Source organism: Larimichthys crocea, chromosome VII (assembly GCF_000972845.2).
Source record: "Larimichthys crocea isolate SSNF chromosome VII, L_crocea_2.0, whole genome shotgun sequence".
NCBI classification, from domain to species: Eukaryota; Metazoa; Chordata; class Actinopteri; family Sciaenidae; genus Larimichthys; species Larimichthys crocea.
Window position 1 is genome coordinate 22,252,306 of NC_040017.1, and position 26,745 is coordinate 22,279,050.

At 41.3% G+C, this 26,745-nt stretch overlaps 1 protein-coding gene across 4 annotated transcripts; it reads right to left on the reverse strand.

The window, feature by feature from the left end:
* Positions 1–228: 228 nt before the first annotated feature.
* On the reverse strand, positions 229–26,121 carry mtus2b (microtubule associated tumor suppressor candidate 2b). Of its 4 annotated transcripts, none has more exons than XM_019259318.2 (15): positions 25,956–26,121; positions 19,648–21,662; positions 19,180–19,372; positions 17,493–17,708; positions 13,206–13,352; positions 10,008–10,106; positions 8,777–8,973; positions 4,303–4,369; positions 3,640–3,854; positions 3,353–3,458; positions 3,192–3,265; positions 2,997–3,095; positions 2,788–2,907; positions 2,463–2,560; positions 229–2,220 (listed from the first exon to the last, which is right to left on the reverse strand). In XM_019259318.2, the coding sequence occupies exons 2-15, from the start codon at positions 21,433–21,435 to the stop codon at positions 2,013–2,015; spliced, it is 3,627 nt and encodes a 1,208-aa protein (XP_019114863.2). In that variant the 5' UTR covers positions 21,436–21,662; positions 25,956–26,121; the 3' UTR covers positions 229–2,012. The 4 variants fall into 4 exon arrangements, with proteins under 4 accessions (XP_019114863.2, XP_019114862.2, XP_019114865.1 ...); XM_019259317.2 differs by having other exon boundaries at positions 2,463–2,563; XM_019259320.2 differs by lacking the exons at positions 8,777–8,973; positions 10,008–10,106; positions 13,206–13,352; ... (2 more) ...; positions 19,648–21,662; positions 25,956–26,121 and adding an exon at positions 6,855–6,973.
* Positions 26,122–26,745: the final 624 nt, after the last annotated feature.

Here is a 26,745-nt window from a genome sequence, read left to right on the forward strand (position 1 = left end):
GCTATCAGTGCAATCGGAGTACCTGATGGAGAGAAATATCTTTTCCACACAGTAGAGTGTACCACGTCAAACATCGTCAACTTGTCTTCACCTACAACCAAATCCCTGTTTGAGCAGATTTCAACATTTTATGTCTCGGGGAAGCTGATTATTATCTCACATAATTATGACGAAGCAATATTTCTTCAATCTATTTTCATATATTTGCTATTTGCTCTTATATATGCTCTTTAAAATAGTTAAACATATTCTGTGCATCCAACTAGTTTTATACAAATCTTGCAGGACAGACAGTTAAGCTGAGTGGTTATGTAAACATGAGTAAAAGCGTAAAAAAAAAGAAGCTCAATAATAATTAATACACAAAATAAAGTTATGGCAGTTGCTTCCCTTTGATGACTCATAAACCTCCTCAAGACCTGAGATTATTCTCTACAATGAGAAATGAGGTAACAGCTTGCAGATTTTCTCCATTCTCTAACTTATTTTGATAAGTTAACAAAATTTGGACAAGAATTTTTTCGAGTCAAAGAGTCAATTGGTGGTACAGATGGAAAATAATAATAATAATAATAATAATAATGGAAATCGTCTGCATGTTTGGGAGCCGCATTATTATTATTTTTTCACCACACATGCTCATGAGGTGAATTTTAAAACACAGAAAACAATCAGCGATGGAGGATTCGAGTCAGCTGCAGGAGCAATGATAAGGTTTACCTAAACTAAACTGTACGAATGCAAGATAATGAACAGAAGTTGGATTTACATGTGTACAAGTCAATACATTATGACCATTTATGGTCAGTTGCGCAGCACTTAACTCCACAAATATGATGGCTACAGTACATGATAAATCGCTGTGTTTCATGACTTCCTCTTTGGTGGTTTCTACGGAGATCCTGCACTTTAGTTTTGTGGGGAAAGTCTTACATATCTCAACCAGACTGAAGATGAGGGGCATCGTCTCACATAAAACAATGTCAGATTAGTCTAAAATGTGTGATGCAATGATTGATTTCATTTGAATAAATCTTGGTTTATCAGAAATAAGAGGTAACTTCTGTTGCCCCTTCACCGTTCAACTCCATATCGTCACACTGTAGGTAATCCTAAAATAAAATGCATTCTAACTGGAAGACAGAACATGCTTTAAAGAGAGAAATACGTGTAGAGTTTTTTTGTTTTTGTTTTTTTACAAATTAAAATCAATATCATCGTTACACTGTGTTGGCAGTTCAATGGTTTTATGAGTTGTTGTAATCTTTTTCATTTTTGAATTTTTCAGGTCATCTAGGAGAAAGTAGGATGGATGGTTGAGGTTAGATGGCTAGGTAGTCATTCATACACTCCTGATATATCAAAGATTTCCACATGAAAAGGTAAACATGCCCCAGAGAGGAATCCACACTTTGAGAGGAACTCTGAGAGGAACTGTAGGTAGGTTTGTGATTTTACTCAAAGTATCGCCTGTGCCTTGATAAACGTTGCTGGTGGGAGAAAATGAACAGCAAAGGCGCTTCTTGTGGTTCTTGTTGCACATTTGATGTTTGCTATGTTTGCACATCCATCATCCTGAGCGCTGAGATGAGAAGGTGGTGATGGGGATGAAGGCGAACACATGGAAATGAGGCACCGTGACTCTGATCCTGCTCTCTGAAGTCCACAATGACCAGATCTTTCATCTACTGCAGTATCACAGGTTTTGTGGGGTGTTCAGGTGGAATAGAAAAAGAGGAGGGCAGAGAATTCCCTTTTGAACAACAGGCGTAATCATTAATACAATTCTTTAGGTCAGAGATTAAAATTCCAGCGGTTGGACTTTGGAAACGCAATCACAGAGGTGAACGACATCTCCCCGGAAACAAACTTATCTGTGTCTGTCGGTCTACATAGTGTAAAATCCTACGCTTTAATTGAGAGGAACATTCAACAAAGAGTTTTTTAAAAAATCAGGGCTTCCGATGCCGGATAAAAGAAAGCGTTTGATACAAGAGCTTCCGTTGAGAGTGTCATTGATGGTAGGAGTGTGGGCGGGCTGGAGAGCCTGGTCCGGATGAAGGTCGATGGATGGGGGAGGAGCTGGGAGACATGCGAGGGCTCAGCTCGCCCGTCTGGAGACGCCACAGGAGCTCCTCGTTAGTGCGACTCAGCCTCTTCTTCTCGTTGCTCTCTTTCTCAACGTGCACTTGCAGGTTGGCATTTTCCTCCGAGAGTTGCCTGTGAAAGAAAAGGGATGGAAAAAAACATAAAAACCATGTACTAGTGCCAAATTTCTTTCAAAGGAAGCTGCAAGGTCATAGCTCTAACCTCTGTCTCTTACAGTGATGGAAAAAAAGTTGTATTGTAAGAGAAACACATATAATTCTTAGCCTCAGAATACAATATTTTAATTTATCTTAATGTTATCAATGTGCCTTCTTTTCAAGCCGCAGAAGTATTTGCGTTTAAACTTATCTGACCTGGACACAGCGACGTTCTTGTCTATTCTTTCCTTCAGGTCCTCGTTCTGCTGCTGTAACACTTGCAGTCTCTCCTCCAGGTACACGTTCTTTTCAGCCTGCTCAAAAACACAGGAGGAATGGTGCACAACATTAAATTCTTCAAATGGTGTGTGACAATATATTAGTAAGTAAAACAGGAAATATTTTTCCTTCTATAAAACACTGATGCTGGATATAAGTACAACTTCTATGTGTGGATTTTTAACTTTTGAAAACTTTGCACTTTGCAGTTGAAATCTTGTTTTTCTCAGTTGTTGAATGAAAGCAGAAATTTGAAGCCTACTATTTTCTCCAGTTCAGAGATCTTCAGGTCCTGTTGATGAATTTGTTGATTCTTCATCTCCAGGACTTCTTTCAGACTCTTCAGGTCCTCCTCAATGTGTTTATATGGTGCCAAGGCATCCTGTCAACAGCAGACAACATCAACACTATCAGTCTTTCCAAGCAACAAACAGTGTTTTATCCAGCTGCTGTGACCAAAGCAGAAATTACCACTATCTGCTCATCTGTGCTCCTGCGCAGAGCTTCTTCGAAGCGCTTGGCTCGGTCTCTGAGGCTGCGATTTTGAAATGTCAGCGTGTCGACCTGATCCTGCGATCAAACAGATATTCACTTGTCAATTGTGTCACTAACTAATAAATGTATCACACCATGTATCTGTAAATCTGTAAATCTGTAAATCTTTACCTGCAGTGACAGTCTGATCTTTTCAAACTCTTCTACCAGAGACTTTGTCTGCTGTTCATGGGCCATCTTTAGATCTAACACAAGAAATAACATATCATTATGTCTCTTGACCTGCAGCAGAGTGAGTAAATACAGGAGCACAACAGGTTTTAAATACTTACTCTTCACAGTCCTGGCGTGCTCCTCCTGCAGAGTGGCCAGTGTGTCATTGTGAGTCGTCTCCATTTCCATCAATGAAGCCTCTTGGTTCTCATTTATCTCCTCAATCTGGGGGCCAAGATCACAAAAAATAACTTAATATATCCGATACCAAAAGTTAACACATGGATTGTGTCATACTTTAAAAGTTTTCATGTGGATCATGTACAACCCTTTCAGTCACATCACATCCTCACTTCTTATATTATACGTAGGCAAAGCTGATCGGCTTATATCAAGACACACACACCTGCTCTTGCTGTTTCAATCGCAGCTCCTCCAGCTCGCCTCGCTGTTGGACCTGCAGGCTCTCGGTCTCAGCCATGTGTTGCGATTTCAGCCGCTCCTCCAGCGCCCCCAGCTCCCTCTGTTGCTGAGCCCGTAAACCCTGCAGCTCAGCCTCGAAACGACGCTCCAGTTCCTGCTTCTCCTGCTGCAGTTGCTCCCAGTGTTTGACACTGAAAGCTGGAACACAATGTGGAGCTTTAGTCTGTTTCGCTACAACAAATATATAGGTCATAAGTTTTAAAGAAGCAACTTTATTTCCAGAAGAGGTCATTTAACACTGAACAGCCTCGTAGTTTGTAGGTTCATTTGTTGTAAGTTGATATTTCTTTTGTTAAATACCATAAATGATATACCATATTCAAAAATAGTGTTGAATCCTGCAACCTCATGTTTATTCAGTATATCTTTGCTCATTTATTTGAAAAACAGTGACATTTTTACAGTGTCTGGTACATGGTGTTGAGTCTAGACTTTCACCAGTAGAGTGAATTCCCATGGCTCACTTGTTCTGTTTGTCCCTTGTGGTAATATACTGTATAATACATGATATGCAGGAGAGCAAGCAATGACTCACTCACTGCTTTCTCCCTGTGGTGCCATATCTGTCATGCTGCATCCCACTTACCCACTTCATCCCTGATTCTGGCAAGCTCCAGGGACAGTTCCCTCTCCTTCACAATGGCACTCTCGCTCTGAAAAACAAACACATGCAGCAGTGAACACCCCTGAACTGTACACATGGATGTGAAACACACCTAGAGAACTACTGTTGTACAACCGGCACAGGATTATATGTTTCTCATACTGTTGTTTGTCCATCTAATTAATGTCAATGAGCCATCGTGCTGCAGAAAAACATGAAGATGAGACAGAGTTAGAGATATTTTGAACCCAAAATGTTAGCAAGTACATCTGCATTAGAGGGTTACAGACTGAACTCAAGTCCCTACAACATATGTTGTTGTACTGAACATGGCTCGATGATATGCAAAACATCCGTACAATCCGATTCAGAAAGTGCTTACACCTTGTACCTGCCTTAGAACATGCTGTACCCCATCACAGTGTCATCAGTGTTAACCTTCATGTTGTCTGTTCTCCAAAACTCCCTGTGACAACTTGGCACAATACCCTCGATGAAGGTCAGAAGTCTTGTACCGTCTTGTACTTTGGATAATATCAGATGATTACAGGTCACATATTATGCTAAAAGCGCTTTTTCATGGCTTTTCATCATAATTATGTGCCCAGCATGTCAGGGGACGCACAAAACATCAGCAATTTTTCTTGCTCCATCTATCAGAAATGTGCATTTCTGTTTGTGTGAAGTCCGATAGGGCTTTTTTTTTTTAAGGTAGCACCACCTCCAACTATAGCTGGCCATCTGTGCCCATGGAAAACCTCCAGTAGCACAAAAATGCCTAAGGTATGAACAAAGGAAACACATTTTCTGCTGTTGGCTGTAAGAACAAATACAAAGTCTTCATGCAATCCCGTCATCTGAGGATGTAAGAACCAGTGAATTAAGTTTATTTTTGACACTAATATTTCCACAACTGGAAATCAGGATTTGCTTCAAATCGGCTGAAGCTCAAGGATTGGATTGGTACCGTCTCTCTGTGGCACAGCTTCAAACTTGGGCAAAATGTTGGTTGTTTTGCAGATTAGTTGAACTTTAGCGTTAGCGTGTTGCTTTAATTGAACTTTAAAAACACAGCAGCAGTGCTGGAGTACAAAATACTGTGCGACAGTCAGGCAACTTCAAAGATCACACAGGATCAAGCAACACCATGAGGGATGGTAAAGGTCATCATTTGCACGGGATCTCTCCGGCATTAACTGGGGACTTGTCATGATGTGACAAACCTCAGATGAAATTTTTACTCACAGAGGAAGAAACATCCGAGAGTTAAGTGACTATTGATCACAACCCTTAACATGCGGTAAGACAGCTACACACACTGTTGCTTGGAGGTAAATCAGAGATCACAAAGCAGTGCTTGTGAGAAACAAAGGAAGAGAGATAGGATACGGTATGTCTCGGCAGTAATGATGTCACCCTCCAAGAGGTATTACCTTATAGTCATCGGGGAGAGACTGCTACATGAGGGATGAAGGATGTTCAGAGCCCTCGTTCTTAATCTTCAGCCCCACCTTAGCTCCTCCTTTAGATGTCCAGGGATGTGTGTGACATGCATCCTAATTTTCCCATCTGATATATTCAGCTGTCACCAAGGCAACTTAATCCATTTTCAGGGCTGTAACTGGCGACTGTTTCCATTATCAATTACACTGATGGTTATTTTTGTGATTCTAATCATTTCTTAGGCCTGTAAGAAAATATTGCTCATCACAGTTGACTGTTCAGGGTTTGATTTGTTTGACCAACAGGCCACAACCCTAAGAAATTCTCCTTACAGTGATATAAAACAATTGAACTCATATTTGACAAGCTGAAACCAACTATCATTTAGCATTTTGCCTTGATACACCACAAACTATAATTGGATTATCAAAAATTTGTGTCAGTCAACTAATCATTTCAGCACTGTACACTGTACCTTCTGGAAAATAAACATGGCTTTTTATAGCAAGGGATCTCAGTCTCGAGGAGATACTGTAATGAGTCTGTCTCCATGTAATCAGTCCAGTTTCAGAGGGACCATAAAAATCTTCTAATGACCAGCTGCTTTTTTTGTTTGGCCTTTTTTATCCTGAACAGATTCAGACTCCAGTGAACATACACAAAGCTGCAATTACAACATTTCTATAAAAAAAACAACAAAAAATGATTTCTCAGACAAGGGAATAATTCCTCCTCGTTCTTGTATACAGTCCGTGGCGTGTAATCACTCAGAACAGGCAGAAAGATAGAAAGACAGGTGTAAGCATAAAGCACAGCAGCAGTAGTATGTTATGTAATGTCGCTGCAAACTCTTAGAGAAAAGAAAGAGAGACAGTGCGACAGACAAGCCTGCTTTGACTCAGCATAATCATGCACAGCTTTACACTCTCTCCACCAGCTCTGTCTCTAGGAAACGTGTGAATCTAATGCTCATACAGACCCCCTCCCCCCCTCTACTAAACACACACACACACATGCGCACAACCACACATACATATAGGAATCCTCGGTGCTGAAACAAGCCTGCTGCCTGCAGAAGATACTGCCTTTACCGTTTGGTCCAGACAGCGCAGAGGAAGGAAATGGAGCCTACAGCAGCAATGGCCCATACTAAGCTAGCAGACAGCAGCATCCTGAGCCAACAGGGACGCAGCAGTGACAGATGCGAGTGAGTGCGAGAGAGGAGACAGAGGGGGAGGGAACCAGGGAAAGGATGGAGAGGGGAGGGAGGAGAGACGGGAAGACCGAAGCCTCACCTCGTTTCCTGGTTTTGCGACCGGCGTTTATCCCTGCTGGAACAAAGACTGCCAGCCCCAGCCCAGCTCTGCCTGCCCTCCCCTTAAACCCCCACCACCAACACGCCCTGTATCACATTCATCGAGCAACACACACACACACACACACACACATGAAGTCTTTTGCATCTTTAAGAAAAAAATAGAAAGGAGCAGATGATGGGGGAGGGAGATGATCAATAAGAAGCCAATTATCTGCTCTGTTGCTCAGCTCGGAGAAAAATAGCCACATGCAGACGTTTCAATACATACAGAACACACAAGCGCTTGATACATAATATTTTATCTGGCTTCGAACTGATGCAATGACGTAAAGTCTTAATATAGCTCAATTAAAAAAGGTAAATCTGGTGATGTTCATGCCAAAGAACATTAGACTCTTCAGTACTTCTTCAGACATGTAATAAACCCTGAAAAAGCTCATCAGCATGTGTTGCACACATCTTAAAATGAAGAACATAGACGTGTATGAGCAGTAATGAACAGGGCAGGGGTGGGAGTGTACAAACTAGATGGAAAATCTGCAGATAGAGAATCTGAGCCTAGCCTCATCTATCAAAGTATATCAACGCAGAAACATAATACCATGGAGAATATTGGAATAATGACATGCTGTATCGCACTACAAATGGTCCGGAAGTTATAAGTGAACAAGTATTTAAGGCTGGCTATCAAGTTTACCTGTAATTTACATCTGAAAATCACCTACTTCTATACATATAATGTATATATATACCACAAACCTTCCACCCATCAAACCTTAGCCGTTATTCTGCCAGCGTCTGACAATCATTCTCACTAAAAGCAGAGCGAGGTCCAGGCTGGCAGCTCTAATCTCATTAATCAGCTCCCACTGTAGAACGGAGCCCGTGGGTGTGGCCGGGAAATGGATGAAATGCAAGTGAACGACCAGCAAAGGGCAAAAAACAAACGCTTAATCCAGGTTTGAGAAGCAGAGCACACCCAGTCACAGTGCGCAGCCATACTATATGTACCATCAGAAGCTGTATGATGGTGATTTTGACACCATTGGCAGAGATGAACTTATGCAACAGGAGAATACTCATGAGACACATCAACCCAGAAATAAATACTGAATGTGTTTGGATCCCACTACGTCGACTATCCAGCATTTGTAGGAGAGACCAACATGAGATGTCACACATCACTATCAAATGAAGCACTTAGGATTTCCTTTTGTTTAAACTACAGGAACAACTTTGGAAATCCTCAGAATTTCCTCACACTCAGATCCTACTGCTTCCCACAAAAAGCCCCAACAAACAAAGCAAGTGATTGGTTTTGTGAACAAAGTGATGCTGAGAACAAAAGCCAGATGCTGCAGGTTTCGTCGGACTCATCACACTTTGTAGTCGCTTTCTGAAGCCTGCAACAGCTTTGCCTTTATAGTTTTGTGTTCGCCTGGAAGACTGCAAAATGCAACCAAGGGCTGTTTTGAAAATTAATCCCTGCTGAACATCAAACCTTGACATTTGTGAGTTAATTTATCAGTTCATTTTTCATTTCTGGTAAGCTCTCATGAGTAATTTATGAATACAAGTCTTGGGTGTCCATGAGCACACCTTAAAGTTTGGTATTTTGACTTTTAAAGTGGATATAAGGCCATGATTGCTTGCATGTCAATGTTTCTGCGAGCCTAGATCTCTGCTGTAGCCTACCTTGTGACAGAAGTGCTGGGTGGTGATGCTGAAAACATCCAGGCAGAGGGAGGCCTTCTTTAACTGGGCCTGTAAGCTCTGCAGCTGTAGGGCCTGCTGCTCACAGCGTTCCCGCAGCTGCTGGATCAGAGCCCGGTCCAGCTCCTGAGCCCTTTCAGTCCGAACAGCTCCATGAACTGCTGCCGTCCGCCCACGAACTACAGAATCAGAAGGATGCAGCACAGGGACCAACAAAAACATGCTAAAATAGTCTGACTCATAACAGCCTTAATAAAATGTTGTCTATTCACAAGTAGATCAGATGTATAAGAAGTTATCAACCACTGTCTCTGGGTTCGACACAACATATTTACACCAGACAAAGATTGTGGAAATAGGAAGAAACAGGGAGACCACAACAACACTGATGATAGATCAAAAATAGTTGTTATAAGCTATTAATAATTCATTTATCACAAAAAAATTCAAATTATTAGTTGGTTCCAGCTTAATTCTGATGATTTTCTGATTTTTCTCTGGTTTATTTGACTTTAAATTGATGATATTTGTGTTGTGGACTAACAGGAATTAAAATACACTTGGGGTTCTGGAAATAAATAAGTAACAGACAAAAAAAACAGCTTAATCAATGATAGCAGTAGTTATAAGTTGCACCCCTGATAGCAACGCCAGCTGAGTTACACTGCAGATAATATTAGCAATTGTGTTGGTCTCTCATCTTACACAAACAAATTAAGTGAAGATTGCTTGGAAACCTCAGTGGTTTATATCCTCCCACAAATGATCTTTCCAATTTATTCAAGTCTTCTTCCTGCTCAGAAGCAATTTCCTCTCTCGCCGTGTTACATGTGCAGCAAACGGGAACTTTCTGTCTGTCTGGTCTCTGAGAAAAAGGACAAAATACTGACTCGCTGTGATAATCTGACCCAGCAGGGTTTCCACTGAAGGAGCCATCCTAGCATTATAGCAACTGTAGCTTGTTGCTATGACAACAAGAGGCTGCCATGGGTCTTGTAATGAAGTGTGGAGAGAGAGACGGAGAGAGAGAGAGAGAGAGAGAGAGAGAGAGAGTGACTGCACATTTTAAAGAGGCAGCAGAGGCTGGAGGAAAAGGTTTTTGTTTTCTCTCTTTGTACCAAACACACAACATCAGATCGTATATTGTTCTGTATAAAGTGTTTGCATGCACCCACACACATACACAGGCTGCAGTGTGAAATACAAGACTCACCAGGGGACTGCGGTTTGGGTGAAACCACTGCAAATCTTTTAGGAGAGGATTTTGGTGGCATCACAGCTTCTACATCCTTCTGTATCTCCCTCCGAGAGGCTGTGTGGTAAAGACAAGCATTGACATGTTTTATAATGGGCACTTTTTGTGTTTTCTCACATGAATATTGTTTACGTACATTTACATTGTTTACATATATAAAATAAATGTTAATATACTGTATAATCAGTGGAGGAAAGTAACATTTGGGGTACTTGTACCTCACTTGTTGTTGATTAAATTACTTTTGCATACAAAACACGAGTTTATAAATTAAAATAAGTGATTTCTTTCTATGAATTATTCTATGGTAAATGTTTGCACAGTGGATTAAATTCATAAAAGTCATATTCTGTTCTGTTAGAATTGTGCTGACACATTAATAAACTGGTGATAATAATCCAGTAATACATAAAATAACACTTAAGGTCTTTTCTGTATGATGAGTACTCTCTGGGGAACTGGAGGGTGGCCAGTTTAAGTACAGCATGAACCACAGGATGTGGACTGATAGCTGGAGAAGTGCTAGTTCACCTCCCGGGCACTCCAGAGCTGCCCTTGACAAAGGCTGGGGTGTGTAAAAAGAAAAATAACAACAGCGTACAGTCCCAAAAAGGGATTAACAAAGTACTTAGTATGTTAAATAATCACTAAAAACTGAGGTATTGTAATTTTACTTTGGTAATAGATCTGAATCATTCAACCAGTGTTCATTAAGTGATTCATTTACATTAATTAACTCACAAGAGTACTTTACGGTCATTAGTGAATTGCTGTTCATGCACCTCAGCATGTCAAATCAATTTTTTCAAATCAATTTTATTTGTATAGCCCAAAGTCACAAAGTACATTTGCCTCAGAGGGCTTTACAATCTGTACAGGGAGTGACACCCTCTGTCCTTAGACCCTCGGTTCGAGTGAGGAAAAACTTGCCCACAAAAACCCTTTTAACAGGGAAAAAATGTGGAAGAAACCTCAGGAAGAGCCACAGAGGAGGGATCCCTCTCCCAGGACGGACAGACGTGCAATGGATGTCACGTGTACAGGACAAATCAACACAAACATATTGTACAATGACTGATAAAATGACAATGAATTATAATGAATGATAAAAATGATTACAGTAATAGATATGGTAGTAATAATGACAGTAATAATATATGTAGTGGGCGTCATGCAGGATCACAGCAGCAGCCACGATCCACGAGAACCTGCTGGACGACAGAGCACAGAAACTCCGGGGAAGTTTGGTTAGTAACATGCATTAATGAGACATGTCCACAGATGGAGAGATATGGAGAGATATGGAGAGATATAGAGATATAGATATATATATATAGAGAGAGTGAGATATAGAGAAATATAGAGAGATATATATAGAGAGAGATGGATATATATATATATATATAGAGAGAGAGAGAGAGAGAGAGAGAGAGAGAGAGAGAGAGAGAGAGAGAGAGAGAGTTTTCGGTAAGGGAGATGTGTGCATCTTCAACCAATACCGTGCCTGGCTGGCATAACCCTCGGTGGGGTCCCCCGGCAGTGTAATCCTATGGCAGCATAACTAAGGGATGACCTGAGCCAGCCCTAACTATAGGCTTTATCAAAAAGGAAAGTCTTAAGTCTATTCTTAAAGGTGTTGACCGTGTCTGCCTCCCAAACCCTGCATGTGTTGTGTAAACCGCTCTCAGTCTGGGTGGTTGGACTTCTAACAGGGTTGAATTTTAAGAGGGTGTTTCTTTTTTACACCTGATTTTTACATTGGAAAGGTGAGAGTTACTTGAGAAATTCTTCAGTATTTTATTAATATTCATCTAAGAAGTGAAAAACAATCACTGGTTGAAATGTTAGCAACCTAAAAAGGCTGGAAACTACCTGAAGTGAGAGAACATTTTTAGTAAAGCACAGTGCGGCACATTGTCCACTAGCTGGAGCTGCTGCTCCACTTGTTCATACGGGTTCAGCTGCAGCAAAGCCTGAAGCTTCTCCTGGCTCACACAGGAGTACACTCTGTGACCACTGGATGGTGTCGATACTCCACATTCACTGCAAAGATGCCAACACAGTCCACAAGGTGCAATAACTCACAACAAAGACGCCTACATCGGCAGAGAGGGAGTGCATATAAATGGTGCTGTATCAGTGCTGGGTGGTGATGCAATGCTAAGCAACAGTTAGGATGCATTACAGCAGGATTCAGATTTTCAGATGAATTATTTTTCATTCTGTATTTAATTTTTCTTCAAATCTTGAATCTGATCCCCCGCAGGGAAAGTGAGATGAGCAGTGGACGTTAAGGGCCTGTCAAGGCGACACTCAATCACACAGAGACACTCTGTGCATCAATAAAATAGCTGTGAGAAAAAACTCTACAGGTAATGAAAGAATAAAATACATTTACAGCTCAGCTTCAGCTTCACCCAGCTCAGTTTCAAAGCCTTTATTTCTGTTAATACAGGAACACTGATTTGGTATACGATTCCTGTTTCTGTCTGTGATAAGTAATTTATATAGAGTATATCAAAGTTATTAACCATTTTTCTTCTACATATGGAAGAAAAATGGTTTATATTTAGATCAAATTACATATATATGACATTTTAAGGGGAAATTTGAGAGAGGTGAAATGTCAATCAAGCCATTTAAACATATAGATCATTCATAAGAGCTTGAGCATTTCTTATGTAAATGAGTTGCCTGAAGCAGATTAGCCACTAATAACCATAAATCTCTGCCTACCCAACAGTTTTATTGTCAGAGTAGTAAAGGGATTTGTGGAGTATCCTAATCCATTCACACACACCACACCAGCATCTGTAAACTACCCTGCTGGGTCTTCCTGCTCTATTATATGCAAACCATATAACACACATATAACAGTTACTCAGATGCTTATGGTGAAACTGAGCTGTCATTACAGGGATGGGAGCTTCTGCTCACACTTGCGAGGGCGACAGTTTATCGTCACGAGCTGACTGCATGCTGCAGTGCTGTCCGTGTACATTCCAACGCTAAGCTGCCCCTGATATCACATGCTCACACATTCAATCTCAAGGGTCACCGTGCAGAGCAACCTTGAAGTGGGACCAGGATGTTGTCTCTGGAGATAACTTCACATACACATACACCGTCACTAACAGAGTGCCCTCTGGGACGTACCGAGAGGGGAGCAACGCTGCGACGGCAGACTGCGGCGCTGGAGGCTGGGGGCGTTGGGAGGCTGGGACCGACTCTGAGCATGGGAAGCTTCACCGGGGGTTGCTGTGGTTTTGTGGAGAGGTGTGTCATTGCTGCCACTGCCAGGATCTGCAGAGGAAGAAGTATGTCAGAGGAGAGAAAATGATCAAAGCTCTAATGTGGTTTGGTAAAAGTGAGGGCAGTATGAAACCTGTGGGTACATTATAGCTTTATTCATTCATTATACGTATGCGTTATTTCTTTGTCATTTGTTCGTCTATCATCTATTTCCATCAGTGTATAAATGCCTCAGTTCCAATGTGGTTAGATCTGAAACTTCTAGTTTAAAAACGACAACGTATTTTCACTTTAAAAAGCATATGTTTCATTCAGAGTAACTCTGCCAGTGAATTGTAAATTTCATATCAATGACCGGTAAAGCATCATGTTGTATTTCTTTTGTATTTTTAGTATCACAAATATCAGCAGATGATTATCTTTCCTCTGAGAGTATTTTTATTCTGAAGAGAAGAAAATTCACAGAGAGGCAGAATCCTGCAAACATCTTAATTATTCATAGCAGCTGTTTTTGCGCCTCTAGCTTTCTGTGGATATGAAAAGCTCTTTGATTCACCGACAACCGAGTCTGTAGGAATGAGTAGTCCAACAGGAGAACAACACCAAGAACAAAAGAAAGAAAGAAGATACTCGCTGTTTTGTTATGTTGGTTTCTTTTAAAACAATCGCATCATGATGAGTTCTTTGCTGTGTCTGGATTCCAGCGCTATGTGGACAGATAGCTCCAATTACTTTCATGAAATATTCAGCTCCTCAATCAATAACAGTGCTGACACCCAGAAGTAATTCAGCACTCTCAAAGAGTAAAGAAGAGAAATTCTGTGGCCTTTAATTAAAATATCACTAATCTGTTAAAAACACAAACGTTCAGATTAGAAAGAAAACGTCTTTTATGACTTGTGTGGGATCACAGTAACTCTCCTCACCTGGGAGAGGTGGGCTGAGGCTGAGCCAAGAAGTACATTGGCCAAGGGAGATGGCTGGAGACTGACTCACACTGTTAAACACTTGTTTCTAGTGTGTGTGTGTGTGTGTGTGTGTGTGTGTGTGTGTGCAAATCCACCCCCTGTTGTAAGCATCGTCTGATCAGTGTGAAGCAAGGAGGGCTCTACTCTGCTCGTGAGTAATTCACAAGACGTGAGAACAAACAGGTTACAAATATGAAACGAAACATTTAGCTTATCTTTATTGCACTTTCTGAATGTACTCTCATATCTTCTAATTCCTCTTGGTAATGTTATTGTTAATTAGATCTGGCCTGTGTGGTGCAAATATCGGAAATACAGATTTTTGACAGATACAGTCGGAACAAGTTATTTGACATTTGCTTGTTTTTGTCAGATTATTATTTTTTTATTGTTATCTAATTAGAAGTGACACAAATAAATATGTGACTCAAGTTAAAACTGCAGTAGGCCACCAATGTAAACTCTGTTATGGTGTAGATTTAGGGAAATCCCTCTAGATACATTTTAGGCTACAAATAAGTGTTTAACTAGACTGGCAAGAGAAATATTGAGTCAGTTTTTGTCTTTGTATAAAAGGCAGAATACTGTGCAGTCATACTGAATTTGTGTTTGTGCTGTTCTCAGATCTCCTCTGCAGAGGACGGACTAAAAAACAGAATGGCCATTTTCTGACTCTCCTGTCAAAAAATGTGTCTGCTGATATTTCTTCCTGCAGGACTTGACAGAGGCGGGAGTGATCCACGGAGAAACAGGTTTACTATTTTCATACTATATTCATAAACTGAATAGTCGCCTCCAGCTGGTTCAGAAAGCAGCAGCTCAGCTTCTTACTAGTTTTAACGGACATAATACATCATACATTGATTCATATGATGATTTTTGTTTCACATTGTCTGTATCTCTTTTACCTCTTTTGTCTTCTTGAATTCAGTCCTGTGGTTGTTTGGTCTTTCTGACTTTCTGTTGTTAACTTGTCTTCTGGGTATCCTGCTTTTGCTCTGTCTGTTTTTAAAGATGCTATATAAATAAAATGATCATTATTACCGTTATATTCATAATAAGCCACAGAGATTCGCAAAACTGATACACAAAGCATCGAGTATATAGTAACTAGCAACTATACTGTTTCTATAAAATGTCAGAAAATAAGGATCAAGGTGACATTTGTGATCCAAAGATATTGAGAATCTGGAAACAATGAATGTTGTTTTCTTGATAAACAACTCACTTACAACTTGCTTGAACACTAATACTGTACATAGAGTCTGCTGTTCAAACCAGTACAACTAACAAACACCCAAAATGTAACTGTATCGCAGCAGCACACGGCACAACAGACTCGTGTGCAGGCCGTGCAGGCTCGTTCCAGACTCCCGCTGACCTAAACTGGACAGATGAATTCGATATGTCACCAGCGTCCTGATGTTTATTGTAGAAACCTCTACCCTGAGAGGATGTACTCACTCTCAGTCACAACGCTTTGCTGGAGTGCATCCCCGCTGAATGTGGCTGCATGCGTGGCATACGGTGGCACACTAATGGAGCAGTGCTGCCTGAGCCAACAGCCTGAAGGGAAACACTGATATACAAGCTGCCAGTCATGTATACACCGCCTGAGCTACTCCCAAGTGTTTTACTAGCTGGTAGACACCCATCTAGTCTCTACAGCACAAACAGAATTACATTTTCTGTTTTAGCTGGAAGGGACAAAGCTAATTTGCAAGTGCCTTATAAATAAGCTCCACAGAGAAATGTACAAAGACAACAATGGAAGGAGTAGGCCACACTTACATGACTGCAGATTATCATCTTGAGCTGCAGTTGTTTTCTGAAGAATAAGTGTTAAAAATGGAACAAAATATCCCAGTAAAGTGTACATCGAAGCCTTTCAGGAGAGAGAGTGAGGCGGACTGATAGACCATCATCTGGCTTAACTGTTGTGAAAATTCAAGGAGACCCAGAAGCAAGAAACAGGCTGGACAGAGGTGTCAGGGTAAAAACAGCTCCACGGATTATCCTATCATACCACACCCTGACTGAATCTTTTTGACACACGCTGCAGCCACCGGCACCATTTTATCATTTCGGGGATTATAAATAGTGAAGAACAGACTGCCACTGACATGTGAAGCAGTTACTGTTGGTTGAAGATGTGGGCGGGTGTGGAGGCACACCCTGTTTGAGACAACAGCTGTTTTCTTTTTTTCTCCCCCCTAAGTCTGAGCAGCACCCACTGCCTGCACCAGCGTCTGAATCCAGCAGGTCAGAACAAGACAAAAAAGCAGTGAACGAGGAGAGGCAGCAGTCAGCTGTCTACGGCTGCGGCAAATGTGGCGACACTTGAGCGAGGACAGAATTAAGCTGTCATCATATTTATCAATCAGCACAGACACTACAGATGCCACAGAGACACTTTTGCCTGTGCATACATACCAATCTTGGTCTCTGGTACACCATGAGATAATTAAATGTGGCAGTCGTCTTATTTAGACATCCTATTTTGGAGTGTTTGAATTCATTTAATTTGATTCGTTCTGTTTATGTTCACGGTAAAAACTACATAAGAGGTAACGGTTGATTCAGTACGGCTATTTGAGGTGTAATCTTTGAGGCTCAGTCAAACAGGATCATGGGATGGATCTAAAACACAGGAGGGAAAAACATTTTTATAGTACGTCTAAGCATTTTTCAGACAATGGTTGGTTTGAGTCAGCACTATGAACAAATGAATCAGCAATCTGCTCCATGTGGGGACAGAACACATTTACACTGCTTCTCTTTAAGAAATAAAAATAAAAAGTATCAAGTTACAACTTCTCAGCTCGTTCTGACACATTTATTCCACACAGAGTTAATCAGCTTGATTTTTTTGTGAATGAAGGCTGCATTCACAAAGCTCATGAGAGGTAGGGTCACGCCGGACCCTCGGATCTGATCTAGATAAAATGCTGCAGTACGCAGGCTGAGGAGAGGCAGCAGAGGGAGGAGAGGGACATAAAGATTTCCTCATCAAAGGTTTTTCTGTGGTGCAGCAGCTTTCAGCGCCTGCTTGTGATAAATGAATCAAAAAATGAAAGGAAGCGAGTGGCTGTTACTATAGTAACTAAGGATAGCAGTGGCAGCCACAGCTACTCTTTTAACTCTTTTTGGTCAGTCACATTTTAGGCTAAAGTAGTCAACACGGTATGCTTCATATTAAATTTGTGGCGAGGGCGTGACTCACGCTGAGAAGGTCGGCATGGATCACTGTGACTGCTGTCGGTAGACTGGTTGCTGGACACAGAGGAGACACTGGAGCTCCGGACGAAGCCAAAGGCAGCCAGACGGGCAGCTGGCAGGGCGGAGAAGCCTGGTGGACGGAGACCAGACTGGCCTGGTTTGAGCAGGAGGCTCTTGGGATTGGTTTCTGGACCTCTTTCTCCTGACCTCTTTTGCTCTCCTGGAATTGGAAACATGCAATATAATAGCAGCGGTTGGTGAATCTATCGACATACACATGTCCCGTTCATATGTAAAGTTACACTTTGAGTTCATGAATGAGAATACAGTAAGCAAGTGAAGCTAAAATAAATCTGTTTCATTCTTTAGGATTTTTTTCCATAGCTGCAGAGTGAGTCAGCAAATCCTACTCATTTTAATGAGATAAGAATAAAATGATGACAAGATTTAGTTGGATAGAATAATACTAGGATAGGAAAAATACTACTAATTACTCAAATGATGATGCACTGCTGGGATGTGCAGAAAAAAAAACAGACACATCTGCTCTGATGAGTAAAAAAAAAAGATTCATGTCACTTTTAGTCACTATAAAGACGATAAACATATAACAACCATCATTCACTGATAAAACTGCACATACATACGATCATATGTGGAACCTGACTAGATTATGACTTAAAATGTGAGCAGGTAGAGTAAGTGGAGTTTTCTGTTGGGAGGATGCATGAGTTAAATCGCTATAAAATGTTTTGCACTTCAAAGAGTTTAGGTGCCAAAAGCCTCATCCATAGGCATAACAAGAAAAAAAAAGATTGTTGAATCATTCAGCAAGCTGAGGACGATAACTTCTCTGCAGCTGAGATGTGCACAGAATGGCTAAGTGTGGAGAGAGAACACAGAACAAACTACCATTCTGGGTTCGGGAGGCAGACACGGTCAACACTTTTAAGAGTAGACTTCAGACTTTCCTCTTTGATAAAGCTTATAGTTAGGGCTGGCTCAGGTCGTCCCTTAGTTATGCTGCCATGCTGCCGGAGGACTTCATTCCCGCCCCCCCCTCTCTCTCTCACCATCTGTAAACATACATGTCTCATTAATGCATGTTACTTACTAAACTTCTTCCCCGGAGTTTCTGTGCTCTATTGTCCAGCAGGTTCTCGTGGATCGTGGCTGCTGCTGTGGTCCTGCATGACGTCCACTACATATATTATTACTGTCATTATTGCTACCATATCTGCTACTGTAATCATTTTTATCATTCATTGTAATTCATTGTCATTTTATCATTCATTGTAATTGTACAATATGTTTGTGTTGATTTGTCCTGTACACGTGACATCCATTGCACGTCTGTCCGTCCTGGGAGAGGGATCCCTCCTCTGTGGCTCTTCCTGAGGTTTCTTCCACATTTTTTCCCTGTTAAAGGTTTTTTTGTGAGCAAGTTTTTCCTCACTCAAACCGAGGGTCTAAGGACAGAGGGTGTCACTCCCTGTACAGATTGTAAAGCCCTCCGAGGCAAATTTACTTTGGGCTACACAAATAAAATCTGATTTGATTTGATTCGATTTGACTTATTTTCCCACATTGATTTAAATGGTTTACAACATAAGCACATAAGTATGCAACGTGTCGAATATGCTCTTGTGTTTGAACTTTGAACTAATTAGCCCAGCAGATCACCATCTCACCTGCAGGGTCCTGGTGGCCTTGGGTGGACGCTCCAGCTGCCTGAGGAGAATGGCTTGGGGCTGTGGTTGTCCTCTGACCTGTCTGCTGAACTCTTGTCTTGGCTGCAGGCTGCCTGGTGACCGCTCCTAACCCCAGCTGAGGCCTCAGAGCTCTGGGTGAGCGGTAGACACTGCTGCCTTCCTGAGAAACATGCTGGCGAGGGACATTACCAATACATTTAATCACTGTAATCACAATGAAGATTTTATCTGACAGCTAATGATATAATGTAGATACAGTTTGGTTTGGAGTGCAATGATAAACCTAATTCCAACTACATTGGGCATTGTGATTTTGTGTAATGATATACCCAATGATATATCAGACTGTCTTCACATTTAGGAGGCTTAGGAACAGTTTCACAATTGTTAAAACCTTTGCATTACAGATTTTTTGTCTGTCACATGAATCAAACATCAATTTCTCACCTCTTGGAGATATTTCTCATGCATATCCTCATGAAAACTGTCCGACTTCCCACTCTGCCTTTGAGGGACGGTGTTGCTTGGAGGTTTCACCCCAGTTACAGCCATGCCTGGAGGATAGTACCCTGCCTTCTGAATCTCCTGACGATATTTGTCAAACAGCAGGTTGGAGGAACACAGCACTGGTGTGGATTTAGGTTGAGGACCGACCTTTAGATCTTTATGAGCTGGTGGGCTGGAGTAAGAAGATAGTCTTGGTGAAAGTGTTGAGGCTTCAAGTGGGGCATCTGCCGCTTGTGGTTTTGCTTGAGGATTCTTTCGAACATAGGTGATGATTTTTGGTCGGACATTTTTAGGCTTCTGGGGAGGAGAGGACTTCCTGGGTTCAGGCTCTTTCTGCTGAGACATGATGGGTTTAGGAATGCCACTGCTCAAATTTGTCTTTGCCAGAGGTTTGATTGTTTGACTTAAACCTCTCTGAGGGGAGCCGCTGCGCTCCAAGCTCAGTGCCCTGATGCCCTGGACCTTGGCTGGTGAACCAGGTGGTCGTCTCTTGGGGGAACAGGAGGTAGTTTTAGGGGAAGTAGGAGTTGCTGGTCGACTAGGGCTTCCCCATGGCTTCCTTCTCTCCAGACTTGAAGAGCTGGTGGTGACAGTGTTCTCAAAAGAGCTCTGCTTTTTTAAGGTGTTATCAAAGGAGAGCTGCTTCTTGAAAGAATTCTCAAATGATGGCTGCTTTTTAAAACTCTTGTCAAAAGAGTTTTGTTTTTTCAACGTGTTATCAAATGACCCTTGTTTCTTTATGGCTTTGGATTCAATTGATGATTGAGTCCCTTTTGTAACTGTTTTGTTTGGGCTGTAGTTCATTTTGGGGGCTTCATTTGCTTGTGTGCTTTTATCCATTTTATTGTTGCTTTCTTCGTGTGATGTTCTTGCAGCAGATGAACCCTTGTGCTCAGTACTTCTCCCTTGATCACAGTCCTGCTCTGAAATGGCTTTATTTCTCTGGTTATTGTTCTTCCTGCACTCATCATCCTTACATGGAACGACTCCATTCCTCACTTGTGCCTGTGATACTACATCCTCTGAATGAACTGTTGAATTTAAATTCATGTCCACATCTTTCTGGTGTATTGTGCTTTTTCCAGACAAGAGGTGATCAGCTCCTTGAGAGGCCTTGCCTGTTTGAGAGACCAGAGTCAGATCTTCTGAGATGGTTGAGTAAGGACCAGAGGCAATGTGCCAGGACTCTGTTGTCTGGGTCCTGCCGGCGGTGTCCATGTTTGAAATGGTAGACAGACAGGTCACAAAGACATCAGTTTCGGAGCTTAGCTCAGTCCTGGATACCTCTCTGCTCTCAGAAATACTGGATTCCTGCTCACTGGCACCACGCAGAATAGACTTTTTCTCTTCCCTGATCTTATTATCTGTTGCTTGCTCTACTGTGGCTTTGCTGCATGTTGAAGGCTTTTCTTGAGACTCTTTCCGGTCTGCAAGCCCGACAAAGTCCTCTCCCTCCTCAACCAGGTAAGCCTCCAGCTCCTGACACTCCAGCATCTCAAACTCAGCCAGCTCAGGGTCATCACACTGGGAGTCTGTACCCCAGATGATGACTTTGTCCTGCTCTGCTCTTTCAGTTGTCAGCCCTGACAGAGTACCAGTATCACCCGTCTTCCCACCATCCTCTGTCTCAATATCATTGGCGTTGGCATCACCATCCGCCAGCACGACACCCTGCCGGTTGTTATTCCTTAACTCCCCTTTACCGAAGGGCTCTGCTCGTTCACACATTTTGGAAACAGCTGAGTTTGCAGCGCCCTAAAGAGCACTCTAAAAATCAATCATCCATTTCCATCACAAAAAAGTCTGTATGCCCATCAAAGAGTCTTAGTGGCACAGCTGGAGAATTGAGAATTGATTTTCACATTTTGTTCCAGTATGCCGAATGTTGAATGCAGAATGTTGAATATCATGTCTAATTTGGAAGATGGGTCTTCATGACATCAGACGTCCTTATCCTGCATAAAAACAAAAGTTAACAAAACAAGAGATCAATAAGATGACTGACGTATTTAACAGGTGTAAACTCTTACAGAAGCCAGCAAGATGAAGTAAACACTTCAGTATTTTATTCTCTGGTTCGCCATGCTCTTTCAAAAGACAACCATCAGTGACTCCTGACTGGCTCCTTTCTTGCCTTAAGTGTATTTTACACAATGTAAGTGAATTGTAAAGTAATAAAATAATATACAATATGAAGTATATTAGTGGGAAAGATGCAACACGTTCTCTTAATATGGTGCTGCCTGTTCCAGTTTCAGAAGTGATGATGTATGCCAACAAAACCTATAACTAGGACAACCCTTATTAATGGGTTACTTGCCAGAATGATTTTCTTCAATGACTGAAAGCTGACCAATCATACAAGAGAATATAATAAAGGTAGGCTTAAGAACAATATACTTTATCAGCAAACAAAAGACCATTAAACACTGAGGTAAAAAAAAGAAATTCCAATTATGTTAACCCATTAAAACTACTTGACTGATTTAAACTAGAGGTTAGTGCATTTAACATAAACCAAGGAATGACTATTATCTCGCAGAAACACTTAAAGAGCTTTAGGGAAGAAAATATTTGCAGAAATGGATTGAATTAAAATTTCTCCTTCTCTCTTGGTAGGCAATATATGTGGACGATATTGTTATTTGTATGTAGAGTGCTGTCTCTACCTGCGTCTGTGACTAGCGTAGACAGAAGATGTGACACTGAAGGTGTTACATTGTGCCTTGTCGAGCAGCTTGTTTGTGAATGTTTTTGCTTGGCTGAGATCTTCTCCTTAAAACCGTGACACAAGCCACATCATTTTATATTTACATTCTCTCTGCATCAGCTGCAATGACTTACTGCTGAAATACTCCTGTAAATAGACGAGACTGATCCCTGAACATATAGTTAACAGTCAATAACGGTACGACAGCACGTCACAGGTTGTGGCATAATGACAGCATGCTGTGCTGTAGGGAAAACAGATGGCGGATTGAATTAGCTATGAATGGGTTCACATTTATAGTGTTTACATAAAAATACATAAACATAATATGTGACAGGCTGTCCGTGAACTTAGTTCTACTGGTGCTTTCTGTTTTCCCCATGGTGACCTCACTACCTGTACCTGCATTTTATATAATAATTTAAGGAAGTGGCAGGAACAGAATACATTATTAGCCCCAAATCAAGTGATTTCTGCCCACTGCTAAGTCATGAGGAACTTGTTATACCAAACTGTACTGACTCCAAGGGTGGAAAAGATATGTAAGGATCATGTGTGACTGACTTTCCATACTGAGATCATTATTTGGGACCTTGACAAGCTTCAGACTGACAACATGACTTTAAGGTTTGTGCACTTACTTCTTCTGACATTCAGGGTCTCTCTGATTAGACCTGTACTGTAAATGGAAGAAAGCCATTAATGCTCTATCGCTGCTACTTTGTCTTCAGCCAAAAAAACATAAGAAAGGATGTCTGAAACTGATCTGTTTTCTGAATGGACTCAGACACAGACTCTCATCTCAGGCAGCAATTTGTTCCCAGCTCGCCACATCTTTGCCATTATTCACCGTTGGTTGTCCAGTTCAGTTCCATCTCATAAATTAACCACCAAGTTTTTTAAGAAAAAATGGTTGTCATAATTATTTCCACTCACGTTGTCATGACCTTGATAGTTTATGTGCCTCGCTCCTCATTTCAAGTTTTAAATTGAACAAAATAAGAGACATTTTACTTCAGTATGCAGAGAGCCAAACAAAAACCTGCTTTAGACAGCTTGGGGCAAAAGCAGAACTAAACTTGGGAATCTACGCCCTTATATTCAAATTTAAATGCACAGTTGGAAATAGCATCTTAATTTCATTCTTATGAAATCTGCTGTGTAATAAAAAATACATGTTGGTGCATGTTTAGAGTAAGGATGGAAAATAATATTTGGCCACCCTTTGCAAAAAGAGTCTAAAGACAAAAGTGTCTGAGGATAACACACTACACTAAATGCTGTCTCAGCACCTGCACTGCAGAACAGACCAATGGATCAGATTCTTGTTGCACCTGCCTCTCCCCAGCCCCTCTCGGGTCTTTACCAGTACTGTATGGTTACTGTTCAACCACAAAAAGCAACAGACTCCCTCTGGAAAACCCAACAACCAATGAAGTGATGATGAAGATTCTTACATGTAGCATGTTGTCTGATGACTATGACGAGCTCAAATTGTAAAATTGTGATAAATGAAGTCTTGTTTCTTTCTGGTAACAGGATTGTTTCTGCTGCAGCCATCATTGCTTCTCCATCCCTTAAATTGATTTCCCACCTTCAAATCAATACAGTGCAGACCACTATACAGGCACAACAGTACTGTAGGTCATATGACACTCCTTTCCAAAAAGGGATGACAAGGCAGCTCATCAGGTAGTGCCATTGACAAAGGCGGAAGTCCTGACCGCAGCATCCGGGTTTCAATTCCAACCCATAGCCCTTTGAAACAAATTAGAGACTTAAGAAGGCAAAAAAAAAATCATTAAAGCGAAGTGGGGTGACTGAAACTGGCTTTCCTGGTGCAAGAATATGGAAGATAAAAACATCATGGATGTAATGAACAACTCTGAGACAGAAAGTCCTCATACTAATACAACACAAACTAATACTAACATGTAGCAGAATCCTCCAAACATCTCATTTTTACTCTGCCTGCCCTACTGTGGTGAGTTCAATTCATGTTGCTCTTACTGTGGGTTTGATGACTGTCTGCTTCACACATCCATGCTGGATGAAATAAAAACATTACAGAGATAATTAAAATTTTTTAATCTATTTCAACCTTAATCTCTGGAGAGCTGAGAATCACAGTCCGTCCAAGAAAGAGCATGATGCTGCTCTTACTGACTGAAAAAGTGCACTGCAAGTATCCTGAATGACTGAAGTGATATTCTTCACTTCCTTTACCCCCACATTTGCCATTTCCACCCACAGTGCACAAACTGATCGACCGTGCATGCAAGCTGTCAGCGTGCCAGGCTAATTCCTGCTTTAAAAAAAAATGTATTTATGTCTCCTGGTTGTTGTCCTCTTGTATTTTTCCTGCTGCTAACAGCTGATAATGTTCCTGCGGTGACACCATCACAACACGAGGGAGAGGGGAGGAAATTTACGCTCGCCCCAACAACATGTTTCCATGAACATGTTTCCCCCATCCCCCCCATTGTTCGGCGACTCACCCTGCCTCCTGATATGCAGCATGATGGCAAGACCTTCATCGGGGCATTTTATGAAATCTGTGCAAGCTTGCACTAATGCTCAAGTGTGTGTGTGTGTGTGTTGAAATGTTTTGGTTGGAAAGAAACAAGAGCTTCTTCAGTCTTAGCAGTCGTATGTATCTGAAGCAGAGCAAAGATCAAGGCCTTTCGTTTGTCCACCAAGCTTCACTTGATGCTTTAACTGTACTCCTCATGAAATATTGAGGATGAATGAAAATGGAGGCATGGGTCTCTCTCTCCCATTTGAATGCTTCAGTGGTTCTGACTTCTTTGTGTAACCAACCAAAGCTCACGTTAAGATCTTCTTTTATTGGGACTTAAGCAAACTGGAACAGTAACAAAACTCTGTGTGTATGTAAGGCCTAAAAACGTGACATGCAAATGTTACATTTTCCTATGCATATGCACAAATACGTGCTATAAACACCTTTTCACGTCATTATAACCACCAAGATCTCACCTCTAGATAACTGAGCTGTCTGCGGTCCCCCTGCACTTCTCTGTCACATCTTTATCATTATGTAACACATAGCAGCCCTTATGGATAACTGTGGCACCAGCAGAAACCTTACACTTACACTGTTACTGACAATGTTCCTCATTTTACAGTCTCTAAATATATAAAGTGCATCCACACGCATGATCCCCACACAGGAAAGGAAAGAGGAGGCTTTGTTGCTGTTGGAAAACAAACATGAGGTAGAGGTGAAGCAACGCATCATCCAGGGGTCTGACCCCCTTTGCACGCACACACACCTAGACACGCACTAAGGTGAACCCACCTACAGTGAGGTAACCTTTTTTTTTTTTTTTACCCCTGCAGATCTTGACTGTATGCAACAGCTACTGGTGGACACAATTATCCAATGACACTTCCAACGACAGGATCATCCGCAGTCGCTCCAGCAGATGCAGCAGTGTCAATAAATCCAAATTTATGACTGCCGATGATCTGAGGCTGAGATCTGGAATAAGAGGGAGCAGAAAATGGTGGTGCTTACCGTTTAGTTTGAGGTAATCCAGAGAGAGATAGAGAGAGAGAAAGAGGAGCTCGACAGTGAAGAGAAGGAGAAGAAGCAGCAGGGACACATCCAGCTTCAGCCGCGATGAAGAGGATACAGTCTGCAGCATCGCTGGAAAACAGGGAGGAGAGAGGAGAGGTGAGGAGATTCAACGCCCATGTAAACACAGGCTCAGGTCGCCCCCTGCAGGTGAAACCAACCATTTATCTCTCCCTCAAAATTATTTAGAGCTATGCAATAACATATAGGGACAGTAGCATCAGATCATGTGCACAATAAAGTGAGGACATGAATAAAGTATGTAAATAAAATACCTAACATATATTATTGTTAGCAGTAGTAGACAATCTGTACACTATTCAGTACTATTTCCGCTTTACTTTGTCAATTCAAACTGTTTTGTCATTAAGCTATACATATTTTCGTCAATAAAATATAAATAAAAAAAGAAATTACCAAGACAAACTACAGCTGTGTTATGCAAACCATCTGTGTAACATGCCAGTGTTATGTGTGCACCTCATTTCTACAAAAAAAAAAATCAGAAGGCAAAGTCTGTGGCTTTAACTTTGAGCATTATTTATTTACAGCAGAAAAAATATATATATAAACTACAATCAGTATACATACAACACATGTTGAACAGCTGACCTTCACCACGCTGATACACAAGTGTAAACCTGTTTAGAACTTCCACAACATCTAAATCTCTCTTTCAAACAAATGAAAACATTCTGAAATACTAAGTCTTTAAATTTCTCCAGCATGT

Coding starts and splice junctions, on each gene's coding strand:
- mtus2b (XM_019259317.2), bottom strand. CDS start 21,435: ATGTGTGAACGAGCAGAGCCCTTCGGTAAAGGGGAGTTAAGGAATAAC. Junction 10,107..13,205: donor GCAGCGTTGCTCCCCTCTCG/GTACGTCCCAGA, acceptor TTTACCACACAG/CCTCTCGGAGGGAGATACAG. Junction 3,266..3,352: donor GCACGCCAGGACTGTGAAGA/GTAAGTATTTAA, acceptor TTCTTGTGTTAG/ATCTAAAGATGGCCCATGAA.